The sequence below is a fragment of the Rhinatrema bivittatum genome, chromosome 2, assembly GCF_901001135.1.
Source record: "Rhinatrema bivittatum chromosome 2, aRhiBiv1.1, whole genome shotgun sequence".
In the NCBI taxonomy this organism is placed as follows: Eukaryota; Metazoa; Chordata; class Amphibia; order Gymnophiona; family Rhinatrematidae; genus Rhinatrema; species Rhinatrema bivittatum.
Genome location: NC_042616.1, coordinates 715,596,136 through 715,609,676, shown reverse-complemented (window position 1 = coordinate 715,609,676; position 13,541 = coordinate 715,596,136). Strand labels below are relative to the sequence as shown.

The following is a 13,541-nucleotide window of genomic DNA, read 5'->3' as shown; positions in this document are numbered from 1 at the left end:
TGATGATGCGGCCACACAATTTAAAGTAAATACAAAATAAATATATATATCTTTGTGGGGAAACGGCGACCAGATAAATTTATTGTGACATTTCCTTTTTTGCATTGCATTATTATTATTTTACATTCATAACATGCTCTTCTTACAGAAACTCAGAGGCTTACAAAAACAAAACTCATGGCATACAATAAAGTTACAACATTATACATTAAGCCCATATAATCTCAGACTCCCCCCTCCCTCCCCCCACCTTTCCATCTAACTCACACTCTAATTTCTTTAATTAATGGAGTGAATGAAGCTCTATGGCACAACTTTATCCAGAAACAAATATCTTTATTGGATAGATGTAGTCAAAGCATAGGTTCAGATTACATAGCATAACCTAATTACATCAAACAACCTGCAATCCCCATAGGGTGACCACGCTCTCACCTGAGTTGCATTTCATAAAGGCTCATTACTTTTCATGCTAATGCAATCTTCTGGCATTGGGGATGCAGGGCCGTCAAATCCTTGCCACTCCAATGATGTCCTGGTCCGTAGCAAGAGCAGGATTCCCTTAAGATGCAGCAGATTTATTGTAGGGTGAACAGTCTAATTCCAGCCATGAAAGCTGAAGACTTGACAGGCAACACGCCACATCACATTTGCTGTGTACAACATAACAGTAGGAATACCCATTAGATATTCCCTGCCTGATCAACTTTCCAAATTGTACTTGCCATGCACTCTTAGTGCATGGTTAACCCCGTCCCCTATGTCGCAATGGTTCAGCGCTCAACGAAGCATCAAGACCATGCAATTTGTCCCGAAATGAGTGGGCTGAGTGGGAAAAACCACCGAAGAAGAGGCTGGTGGGTGGACCGTCCCTGGCATAAATTGAGCTCACTAGCTCTCCCACCAGCCTCCATCCTCCCAAACTCAGAGGTAGAGCACCTCCATGGTTGTGGCCTCCCCTCCTTACCTGGGGATGGCTCCTGAAGCAGAAAAAGATAAATACGCAGATAAAACCACTTTAAAATACAATAATATATCTTCATCTCTGTTTATGTCCCTTCCTTATCCTCTCCCCCACCATCTTTCTCTACCCCAGCCCCCCTGTTATGATGTGTTACATACTGTAGGAAAAAATGAATAATTACAACTAGTGCTTATACCTATATTAAACGCACATCAGCTTGTGTTAAGGTGTACATAAACTAGCTTGTTAATGCACATGTATTTTAGCATTCTTGCTGGTTCCCTGACAGTAAAGTTAACAAGCTCGCAAATCCTTAAAAATAAACATTATTCTGATAAGCTTATTCAATATTAAACATCCAATATGTAAGCAGGTTAACCTAGGCTACTTAGGACAGGAAAGTTACATCTTACCACACATGAGCGATGGTCTGGGAGTGGGAATTTTGCTGGTTCAGAGGCCCATTTTGAACACTGTGGTGTTTGGAGGCTATGGAGACCCTCTATTGTGTTTGTGTCACCAAGGCTCATTGTTCATCTGTGGGAGCCACAATGGCTCAACTTTGAGTCTGGGAAACCAGTTAACATTAGGGAAACCAACATGCAGAGTGTGGCAGTGTTACCATAACCATGCTGTCTTCAACACGGTCGTGGCAACTCAGCTGCCTTCTGCATGTCGTTAGTTTCATACATTGGGCATTAAAATCAGCAGATAGCTTGCTGGCTTTAATGCTTGTTAGTACAGAGACACTTTAATGTGCTTGTGGTGGTCTATTAGTTTTCTTCACTGCAGATAAAATTATGGTATGAGGAGAACACATTTTACTTTCCGGTTCCATTGTGGTAGGAAATGTATCCCGAGGGATATGAAACATTGGAGGAATTTTTTATAGGGCATGCACTATTACAGTAACTTCTGTTCTTGCATCAGTCATCCGGCTGTAATTGAGAAGGCAAATATTGACCTAGTTCCCATTATGCTGAAGGCCATTTATTGTGCTCCCTGTCTGTCAAGTATACAGCCATACAACGGTAGGGAGTAGCCATGCTTAGCTGTGCTTGTAATATTTAAAGCTGATAGTGGAATAACTTGTTCTGCTCTGTGGAAAAGACTGAGAGCACTGAAAAGATATTTTTTGCCTCCTTAGTACAAATTGAATACATCTTTGATTTGCATTTTACTAAACTCTTGGTTAGAAATGCAAAAAAGTGTGTTTATCTGTGGAGTAACAGTTTCCTCTCTGAAGGCTACCTGAAGGTTTTTATTATACCTTGGTTGAATGCTTAGCAAATCTAGAGCTGATCTATGTTTCTGCACATTTATCAGGTACATTTCCTAGCCTGCATGTCAGACGACAACCTTGCTTCCAATCTACTAAAGTAGTGATATGCATGCATAGTGCCTGTGCACAATAGAAAGTGTGCTAGCCTAGAAAAAAACTTGAACTAAGCATAACACGTATGCGCAAATACTCAAGGTACCTGCATCAGAGAGGGTGGAAGTCTCAGTGGGGGTTCCCAACTACCACCGGCAGAAGCCAATCCATGTGGTAGCAGAGCCATGGAAGTGCTGGTGGGGTTCCAAGGAGCAGAGGCTGTCTCATGTGTGTCCGTACAGCATTGCAAGTGTCTAGTAGCACTTGAAAAATGATAAATAATAGTAGTAGCAGCATTAGTGGGACTCCCAACCTCCACTGGCAGAAGAGGATCCATGCGGTGGAGGCACCATAAATACAGATATGATGGTGGAGTTCCCATCCCCTACTGGCAGAAGGGAAAGATGTCTGGGTAAGAGGGAAGGGGGTGAAAGAAATGGAAAATAATCTGAGTGAGGGAAGGGAGGAGGAAAAAGGAGAGGTTGAAGGTGAGAGAGAGGAGTGGATGAAAGGAAGGGAAGGGGGGTAAGTGAGGGAGGGGTGAAGGGAAGTGGGTGAGGCAAGGTGAAGGGAAGGGAGAGTGAGGGAGATTAAGAGGGGAGAGGGTGGAGGAAAGAGGTGAGAAAGGGGAGTGACCTAGAAAGTAAGAGTACCATTCATGCACTCTCCACTCCCCCAGGGCAGATGTAGATGCTGAGGAAGTGGGGAGACAGGGTGTATGGTTCTCAAGGAATTGGAAGGATTGCCAACTTCCTAGAAATATTTTTACTGCCACCGTATCTACCACATTTCTCCGAACCCTGATCCCTGCCTCCCCCTTTCCCTGCATTTTGAATCATGGAAAGGGCCAGACTTCTGTGCTCCCCCCACTGGCCCTCTCAGTAATTTAAAATGTCGCAAGTGGACCTTCAGTTTAAAAGTTTGGGGACCCTTGCCCTAGGGCAACAACTCTTTTCTCTTCATCCTCCCTTTTCTGGGGTAACCCTCTATTGTACACAAAGCAATAGAGGGTTACCTAATGGAAATTAGCGTACACATCTGCTTATGAAAAAAAGAACTGGTTTATTTCTCTTTTTCCATGTGCTAACAACTTGAACTGCTAACACAGTCTCTTCCATAGTTCTTTATAGTTCCAGCTTTCTCTGCACATAGATAACATCCTGGTGTCACAGGCTATACCTTTCCTTTTGTAACCCCCTACTAAATAACAAACATTCCACTTCTATGTCTGACGTTCAAACTCCCCTTTTTAAGTTTCAGCATCTACTTGCCCGGTAGAATTCTCTGACAGGCCATCTTCTAATTCAAAAGGAAACAAAAACTGACTAAGTCTACTCAGGTTTGTCCCTGAAGGCAAACATATGGAACAAGAACATGCTTTATTGTCTCTTTCATGGAAAATTTCCACAGTTCTTCTCATTTTCCACAGATGTTTGGGCATTTTGCCGTCAAAGACCAAAACTAGGTTTTTTACCTTGAATCCAGGTCAGGGCTGGTGCAACCCACTGTGTAAGCCGAGGGCAGCAGCTCCAAGGGGGTGGTGGCCTGGGGACACCAGCTTACAAAATGGAGCGGAGGCAGTGGACCTGGCAGAATCCACCCTGCCAGCGACTGAAGTTGAGAACGCCCACAGTATAGAAGATCCTAAGGGAGGCTTGCCTGCTCAGATTTAGGTATCAGATTGAGCAAGGGTAACCCTAACCCCCTTCCCAATCCAATGTAGCAACACATGGATCCCCCAGTCTTCTACTGTTGTGGGGCCGGTCTCGCAGTAGGAGCTGCAAAATATCGCTGCTTCTTTCGTGAGACTGGCCCCGCGGCAGCAGGAGATGATGTCTCTGAAACACTGCTGCTGCCAGTTCATGCGGGGGATTAATGTGCTGCTACATCATATCGGGTAAGGGTTAGGGTTACCCTTGCCCATCTGATGCTTAAATCTGCGCAGGCAAGCCTCCTTTAGACTCTTCTATGCTGCGGGTGGCCCAGAGCTTTTTCTCTAGAAAGGTCACTGGTGGGTTGGATTCTGCCAGGCAGCTCATGGCCTCCACTCCATTTTGTCCAGGAGAAAACATGGGGAAAGGGTGAGAAGAGGGGAGGAAAGAGCAGGTGAGGGACAGCGTAAGAAGAGCCTCTACAGGAAGGGAGGGAGGAAAATGCTAAGCTAATGAGGAAAGAGGGTGAGAAGAGGGAAAAAGCTACGATAGTGACTCAGGGGTGAGAAGAGGAAGAAGAATCTCTAGAGAAAAAAGGATGGGGAAGAACCAAGGAAGTGTGAGATGAGGGAGGGAAGACCCTCTGCAGGGAGAGAAGGGGGGAAGAGCCAAGATAATGAAGGACAGGGGATGAAGAGCTGAGGTAGTGAGGGAAAGAACCAAGGTAGTGAGGCTGTGGGCTGCCCGGTGGTCCCCATCCACCAGCAGCCAAAGTGGAGTGGAGGCCATCTCGCAATCCCAATCTAACGGAGGCCAAAGTGAAGAGGCAGGTCTAGGGCTGCTGGGGGAGCAAGTAGAAGAAAAGAAGGTAAGGCCCATATGTGTGTGAGTGTGAGAGACAGAAGGAAAATGTGACAGGTAGTTTGTGTGTGGGGGGGGGAGTGTGTGTGAGAGAGAGAGCATGTGTCAGTGAGTGTGAACGTGTGTGTGATAGAGAGCAAGTATGTATATGTGTGTGCACACGTGTGGGTGAGAGGGACTGTGTGCAGCTGAGAGAGGAAGCATGAGTGTGTGGGCATAAATATGTATATGAGAAAGTAAGTGTGAATATATGAGAGAGAGAAGAAAGTCTGTGTATCTTCCCTCACCCACTAATCCACAACAATCTCAGGATGACTGGAAATCGAAATTTCCAGCGTGGGAGTTTTTTTGTTTTGTTGTTTGTTTTTTTTAAATCCTTATTAGTTTTATTTATTTGATATTTCATGTTTGTTGTTTTGAAATATTTTTTGCTGGGATCTGGGAAATTTAAAAATCAATTTATATGAGTTTTTATTTATTTTATTCTTCTGCTATTTTGAAATATTTATTTTTATTATTGATATGATTTTACTGTTCTGGTGTTTTATATTTCTTGATTTTATAGATGATGTTTTATGATGAATGATGCTGTTTCTGTTTTTCCATTGTTGCACTATATTCAGAGTCTGACTTGTTGCAGTTTTTAGTTCAGTTTCTATCTGCATATTTTTATTTATACTTTATGGTCTCTTTTTATTCTGTATTTAGTGATGGTTTGCCTGTGTTCTGCACATGTGAATAAGGTGAGGTATTCTGCTGGTGTAGGGATCTATAGCAGCCTGGCTTGTTCTGTTTTCCTAATAGGAGGTGTATTGTTATTTTAGGACCTGATGTAATATTTGCAGCATTACTTTTTCATAGGTAAGATTGTTAATTGTTTGAATGCAAGTAGTTAGGCCTCGGAGGGCTTTCCGCCTTGGACTACTGCTTGTCCCACTCCTCAGGACCCTTCCTCGAACTACCCTTCAGTGAGTACCTAACTCCACGGATCTACTCTACGAACTTTGCAGGATCCTCTCCGGTGTACCCCGTTCCTCAGGCCACAACCATATTCTTTTGCCAATTATTCACTTGTCTAGTAGATCAGGCCTGTATGGTTTCCAAGGTGTTACGCTGCAGACCACTACTGCTTCACCTCCAGAACTTTCTCCGTGCTCCTGTACCTTGGACCATACCATTTCTGTGGGGAATCCCTCAGTGTATCCTGTAGGGATGGTATTTCCTGTGTTACAGGTCACTACCATATCATCATTACTGAGAGACTCCTTCATGTACCTGCGCTGCAGACTCCGACCTACCACCACTACGAAGAGACTTCCTTGGCATACCCCGCCCTGCGGGCCACTACCAGATCTCCTTCTCTGAGGTATTCCCTCTGGATATACCCCTCTACTCTGACATCACTACTTCTCCTGCACTCCCGCTCCGCGGGCTGTGTACTTCTATCTATCTAATAAAGACTCTATTCCACAGCTGTCTCTGACGTCTGCTAGGGCCACGCCTACCGACAGTGAGGCTCACAGGGCTCCTCCCTGTGGGCAGTGACACCTCTCATCTCGGCCCAGGGTCCACATACTAACAAACCATAACACAAGGAAGTCTCATTCATGCCTTCCATTTATAATTTTGATAGAAGCTTCAAACACTTGAGCGCCTCTGTCTTGGATGTTTTTTTCTGCTTTCTGTATACTAGTGATCCTAATGGACTCCACCTCCTAGAACGCACATAGTTGCTCTGAGAAAAGGTTTTTTTTCACCTTTTACAGCCTTCAACCCTCCAGCTTCTATTATACTCTTCATTAAAGTGAAGGTTGGTGTTGGATCCTGTATTGTCATACTTGAACTTTCCTGATTTGGCCCAGAGACTGGAATTTTAAAGGAATTGCCAGGTCTCTATGCCAACATGTGAAAACAGGTTCAGTTTTTTATCATTGCCCCCTTATTTATTTATTTATTATTTATTTAAGTTTTTTTTATATACCGCATATACACCCAGTGGTGGATTTAAGCGGTTTACAGAATTAAGACATACATAAAATTATAGATAAACTGAGGAATTATAAAAACAGTAAAGATATTACAGAAACAAGGAAATACAAATCAACCTGACAGCCATTCTCAAAATGTTAACTCTGAGGGTTCGGAAAGGCCAAGGAAAATAAATAGGTTTTTATTGCTTTTTTGAAATCATGTTTGGTATTGAGTTGACGGATGTGGCTGGGTATAGAGTTCCATAATTTGAGACTGGTAATAGAAAAAGCACGGTTTTGAGTTAAATCTAGGTGGGCTGTTTTTATGGTGGGTATTTGGAGATAATTTTTATCAGTAGAGCGAAGATGACGTGGTAGTTGATATAGTCAGAGAGTGGAGCATAGCCATATGGAAGAAGTATTATGGAGCAGAGAATGAATTGCTGTCAAGATTTTATATTGTACTCGTTGCCGAATGGGTAGCCAGTGAAGTTGTTTAAGTACGGGAGTTATATGGGCTTTACATGAAGTATTAGTAAGAAGTCAAGCAGCACAATTTTGAATTAGTTGAAGAGGTTGTATAGAGTATTCTGGAAGACCGATATATAAGAATTGCAGTAATCAAGGCAAGTTAAGGCTAGTGATTGTAGTACTGAACGAAAATCATTCAGAAAAAGTAATGGCTTGGGATTTTTTAATAAGTGAATTTTGTAAAATGCTGATTTTGTGATGGCTGAGATGTACAAAGACTTGGAGGGTTTAGAGTCAATAATGACACCCAAGTTGCGAGCCTGATTATGTAAAGGTATAATGTGGTTATCAAAAATGAAAACTGGAGGTGAGGCACAAGCAGAATTTGGAATAGTCGATAAGTGTACAATCTCAGTTTTTGCTGCATTGAGGGTCAGGCGGTTATGTGACAACCATGTATTTATTATCTGCATGTAGAAAGCTGCTAGAGAAAAAAGTGTGCTTCCAAGATGTATCATATGGGAGGATAAATTGGATGTCATCTGCATATATTTTGTAATTTATATTGAGACTTGATAAGAGGTGACATATTGGCAATAGATATATATTGAATAGGATTGCGGAGAGAGCAGATCCCTGCGGAACTCCAGAGTTGGTATAATACCAAATGGAATGATGCTGTTGAAGTTAATCTGTTGCAGGCGATGATGTAGAAAAGATGTGAACTAGATGAAAACTTTACCATTGATACCTGCTTCCCTTGGATGCTGAGTTCTGCCATATGGGTCCATTCCTTCACTGGAACATCTTCCAGCTACTGCTGGGAAAACAGAAAAATATTTGTGGCAGACGAGAGTGCACAGGAACTGCAGCGTATACATTGGAAAAAACCCTTCAACCTATTTTTTTGTTGAAAATTGCTCAAAAGCAAGGAAACAAACAGAAGGCACATAAACAGATTCGTATTTTCCCTATTGCCTGTGTCAAGAGTGCACTAGATAATCTTCCAGCCATCAAGAAGCAAACTTTTGATAATTTATCAGTCTAAGCTTACATTTAAGCATTTACAGTCTAATATGTGGTATTTGTATTCTGTAATTAGCAATACTAACATTTTCTACTGTCTTTTTTTTTTTTTTATACAGAATACTCTCTTGGGTGTACTTCTAGCAATCATCGGAAACTTTCTTATTAGTATCTCGCTGAATATACAGGTAATAAAAAATCTTTCCATTTCAGTTTATTGTTTTTAATATTGTGTGTCTAGTGCAGTGGAGATAATTTGGTACAATATACAAATTTCAAGAGTTTTTCCTTTTTTAAATAGTAAATGCCAGTCTTCTTTGTATGAGAAATAATAGCACAGTTAAGCATAACATGTAATACCATTACTTGTGAACTTGTACTAACTATATGGTCTGTGTTTTTACGCAATGCTTCTTACTATATATATTTTTATATGTAGCCCCCTCCTCACCTCTTCCTTGGTGGCAGGGGCTAACCGAGGATGCTATGGGCCATCCATGTCAGCTTCCATGTTCCTGAGTTCTTCTCACACAGAGGGGAAGAGAAATCTTTCAAGACCCTTAGGGTTTTTCTAGTGGTCTTCTGCAATAGTCCAGCACAGAAACACACAGGCACACAATGGCTGCGTTTCAAAATAAAATCCTTTTACTAAAACTTGATTGCAGGTGTAAATCATAAGTGCTATACTGGTGCTTAGCAACTTTCACTACAGAAAAATAAATCCAGAAGAAAATCACAGACACAGTCACTGTTAGATGTGCATACCCTAGCAGTAGGTACACTTCGCAAGGGACCCTCCCTGGGCACTTCCTCAATGGTGTCTTCAAATTTGGATGAAGATGCCATTCTGGAAGACACTGGAAACTCCAGCTGGTATTTTTGCAGAAGCTCCTGACTGATGCTTCCGTTCAAGTTTCTACTCTGTGGGACCTCCAAGGCTGACTTTCATCTGACTTCTCATATTCTCTAAAGAAAACCCTCTCAGACAGTGTAGGAGTATAAGCTTAAGTCCCCCTTTTTTTAGAGACCTTTTCCTTGGACCTTCAAGATCTTTCAGGAATCCACTCTTGCATCCCGAGACAAAAGCTCCTGCGTTCTGAAGGCTAGGTACCTTGACCTATAGCACATGTCACCATCTTAGTACAGGAGATAAGACAGGCAGTCCTCATTTATGAAGAGATCAGGCCCCAAGAACCTCTGTTTTAGAAAGAGAGGCCTGAGAAGTCACAGTCGAGTGGGCTTATTAGTTGTGTTAAGCGCACACAGTCTTAATGACCACTCCCATTGGGGAGTGGTCATTAAGTGCAGCAACAGTGGTAAGTGGGCCTAGATGCCTAATACTAAGGACCCGGCCCAAAGCACCTGAACTCCCTCCACGAAGATAAGCAACAATGGAGAGGGGTAGAAAGTGCCTCAAGTGAGGCATGCAGCATATCCCCAGGGTCACAGGCTTGTTTTGCTGCAACAGTGATGGCGCCATGAAGGGTAACACGGGAGAGTGCAGCTGGTGGGAGGGGGCCATTGGTTCTTCTTCCCTCAGGAAGCCCAGCGTTACCCGAAGCCAAAATGGAAATAGCTGCCAGTCAGGCTTCCGCCCTCTCTCCAGCTGCTTCAGAGAAGGAGACAGCTGATAAGGAGGGGGAGGAGTTCTCTACAGAGTTTGTGCTGTTGATGCACAAGGCTTATCGAGAAATGAAGGGTAAACCTATGAGCTCAGGCTGCTCCAAAGGGAAATCCCTCAAAGCTCATTCCTCTTCAGGGAAGAAACGGAAGTTTGAAGCTAGAGAATGTGGGAAGCCCAGGCCCTCACAGGAGCCAGTCTCAGATTAGCCAGAAGGCTCTTCACAGGTAGACTAGAGGAGGCTGAGGAAGATGAAGACCTGGGGCCAGAGCAGGATAACTTGGCCGTGAAGCTATTTAGGGCTGATGAATTAGGAGCCCTTATCACCAATGTCTCTCAGGCCTTTAGGCTATCAGAGACCCAAGACTGAAGGGCAACCCTATCCTCACTGGCATTAAGAAACCAGCAAGGGCCTTCCCTATCCACTCTGCAATCCAGGACATGATTACAGCTGAGTGGACTACCCCAGACCTAAGGCTGCGGAGCAGGAAAAATATGGAGAAATTGTATGTGATGGACTAGGCAGGGAGAGAGAGTCTATTATCCCTCCCTAGAGTGGACACAGTGGTCTCAAAGAAGACCACTATTCTGGTCAAGGGGTGGGGCCCACAGAAACCTACAAATAGAAAGATCGAGACATTGCTCAGAAAGGAATTCAAATTAACTAATCTAGTGCTGTGTACAGCGATCTATAGCGGGTATGTTGTGAGAGCCTTGTTCTGTACACTGCAGCTACTTCCACAGGCGAGTCAAGTAGAAGGATCCAGTAACTCAGAAGCGGCCCAAGCAGAGTCGGTGGCAGCCTATGTGGCTGATGCCCTCTATGATCTCATTAGAATCACAGCCAAGCAAGTCGCCACAGGGGTAATGGCCAGGCGATTGCTGTGGCTAAAACATTGGGCAGCAGACTCTGCATCTAAGGCTAAGCTGAGTAAACTTCTTTTTAAAGGGAAATTACTCCTCAGAGATGACCTGGAAAGTCTCATGAAGAGCTTAGAGTCCAAACCTCTGAAACTGTCAGAGGATAGAAGGAGACCACAGAGAGGTGACACTGGCAGGCAGTGGTCCAAGAATACTAGGCAGCCCACATGGTCAAAGTTCCAGACTAGCAGGGAAGGCAGGTCACATGGACAACCCTTTTGGAGGGCCAGGCGTGGTTCCAGAGATGCTGGTGGCAGAAGTCAGACCCTAGCAAGGGAACACAATGACTGTACATGGGCCCACTTGGTACTCCCGCAAATCGGAGGCAGACTGAGAGGGGGTTTTATCATGAGTGGGCCACAGTAACAAGAGACTGGAGTATCCTCGACATTATAAGAGATGGTTATTACCCAGAGCTAAAGGGCACCATAAAGGAGAAGTTCATTCTGTCACTATGCAGCAGGGCAAAAAGACAAGCAGTGCAGGACTTGGTAACCAGGCTGTTTAACCTCAAGGCAATCATTCTGGTTCCCAGCCAGGAGAGAGGACAAGGCACATACTCCATGTTCTTCACAGTACCACAATAGAACGGGTCATACCAACCAATGTTGGACCTCAAAAGTTAAACCAGGTTCTGAGGATTCCACTCTTCAGAGGAATCTTTTGGGAGGATCAAAGCAGCAGTAAGAATGGGCTCGTTTCTCTCTTCTCTGGATCTGATGGAAGCTTACCTAAATATACCAATGCGGGAAAGCTTCCAAAAGTTCTTGTGTTTTTCTGTCTTGGGCCAGCAGTACCAGTTTCAGGCCCTGCCATTTGGGCTAACCATGGTACCAATAACCTTCACGAAGGTCCTGGTTATAGTAGCACCTCTTTATACAAGGAAGAACTCGGGGTCCATCCTTATCTGGATGACTGGCTAATAAGAGCAGACACAAAGCAAAAGGTAAAAGAAGGAGTCATACAACAACTGGAAAGGTTGGGATGAATAGAAACATAGAAATGACAGCAGAAAAGGACCAAATGATCCACCCAGTCTGCCCAGCAAGCTTATGCTTATGCCAGTATCTGCTGCACTGTGCAGGTTATGCTTGTGCTTATCAGTTTCCTAGACCATAAAAGTCAGGACCCTCGGATGCTGTTTGAATCCAGTTAGAAATGACAGCAGAAAAGGACCAAATGATCCACCCAGTCTGCCCAGCAAGCTTATGCCAGTATCTGCTGCACTGTGCAGGTTACCCTTGTGCTTATCAGTTTCCTAGACCGTAAAAGTCAGGGCCCTCGGATGCTGTCTGAATCCAGTTTCCATTAATCCTTGCCGTGGGAGCAGAGAGCAATGATGGAGCTGCATCAACAGTATCAGGCTTAGTGATTAAGGGTAGTAAAAGCCACTTATGCCAAAATCAAAAGCCAATTATGCCCATTTGAGATGGTAAAGTATCTGGGAGCCCTCTTTGAAACAAACAAGGGGACATTGGTTTTACCAGAAGAGAGAATAATTAAGTTGCAGCAGCAGATGGAAGCGTTGCTATCAGCCAAAGAGCCCAGAGCAAGACCCTGCAGATGCTAGGATCAATGGCGGCAGCCAACAAAGCAATACATTGGGCAAAAGCGCACATGAGGCCATTGCAGGAGTACCTACTAGTGAATGGAGCTCCACAGAGTCAGGATTTTGAGTGAAGGCTTCTACCGCCAGTCCATGTAAAAGAAAGTCTCCAATAGTGGCTAGTGAGGAGCAATCTGACCAAAGACTCCAGTTAAAGCTCCCCCAGTAGATTCTTCTGATAACAGATGCCAGCATCAGAGGCTGGTTGGGGAGGGGGGGGTGGCTATTCTGTTCCCAGAGGGAGAGAGAATTCTCCATAAACAGATTGGAAACCAGGGCGGTCTGCCAAGCCCTAGCTCACTTCAGAGTGAGGTTGAAAGGGCAGCCAGTCAGAATCCTCTCAGACAATGTCATGATAGTAGCCTATATCAACAGACAGGGAGTAACCAGGAGCCCACAGGTGGCGATAGAAGTAGCCAGGCTAATGACATGGATGGAAGACCACCTTCAAGATATCTCAGCGGCTCAGATTGCAGGTACAGATAATGTACAATCAGACTTTCTAAGCCGACAAAAGTTGGACCCAGGAGAATGTGAACTGTTGGAGGAAGCATTTCAGCAAATAGGCCACTGGAGACACTTCCAGTGGGATCTGAGAGGCAATATCAAGGTAGCCAACTTCTTCAGCAGGAGAAGAGAATGGGGGTCTAAGTAAATTGACACATTAACCCAGATATGGCCCAGTGAACTACTGCTTTGTCTTTCACCCTGGCCTATGATAGGGAGAATCCTGAACAGAATTGCAGACTACCAGGGGATGGTGATCCTGGTGGCACCAGACTGGCCTAGACAGCCATGGTACATGGACCTAAGGAGATTAAAAGAAGACAAGCCAATCAGGTTCTGCCCAGAGCCAAGCCTCCTGAAGCAAGGGCCAATCAAAATGGAAAAACCAGGGCAATTTTCCCTTACAGGATGGCTATTGAGAGGGACAAGTTCAAGAAAAGAGGATGTTTCACATGGGTAATCTCGACCCTGCTTACAGCAAGAAAAAGATCAACATCACTAGCCTATGCTAGAACCTGGATGCTCTTTGAGCGCTGGTGCTTCCAAAGGGGCATTCACCAAAGGAAG

General features: G+C 44.2%; 1 protein-coding gene across 1 annotated transcript in view; it reads left to right on the top strand.

Annotated features, from left to right (window-relative positions):
- The window catches only part of NIPAL2 (NIPA like domain containing 2), a 143,875-nt gene that overhangs the window by 30,062 nt on the left and 100,272 nt on the right, over window positions 1-13,541 (top strand). The window contains exon 2 of the mRNA XM_029591776.1: window positions 8,439-8,507. Within this exon, the coding sequence (XP_029447636.1) occupies window positions 8,439-8,507 (69 nt within the window). The remainder of the gene's footprint in view (window positions 1-8,438; window positions 8,508-13,541) is intronic.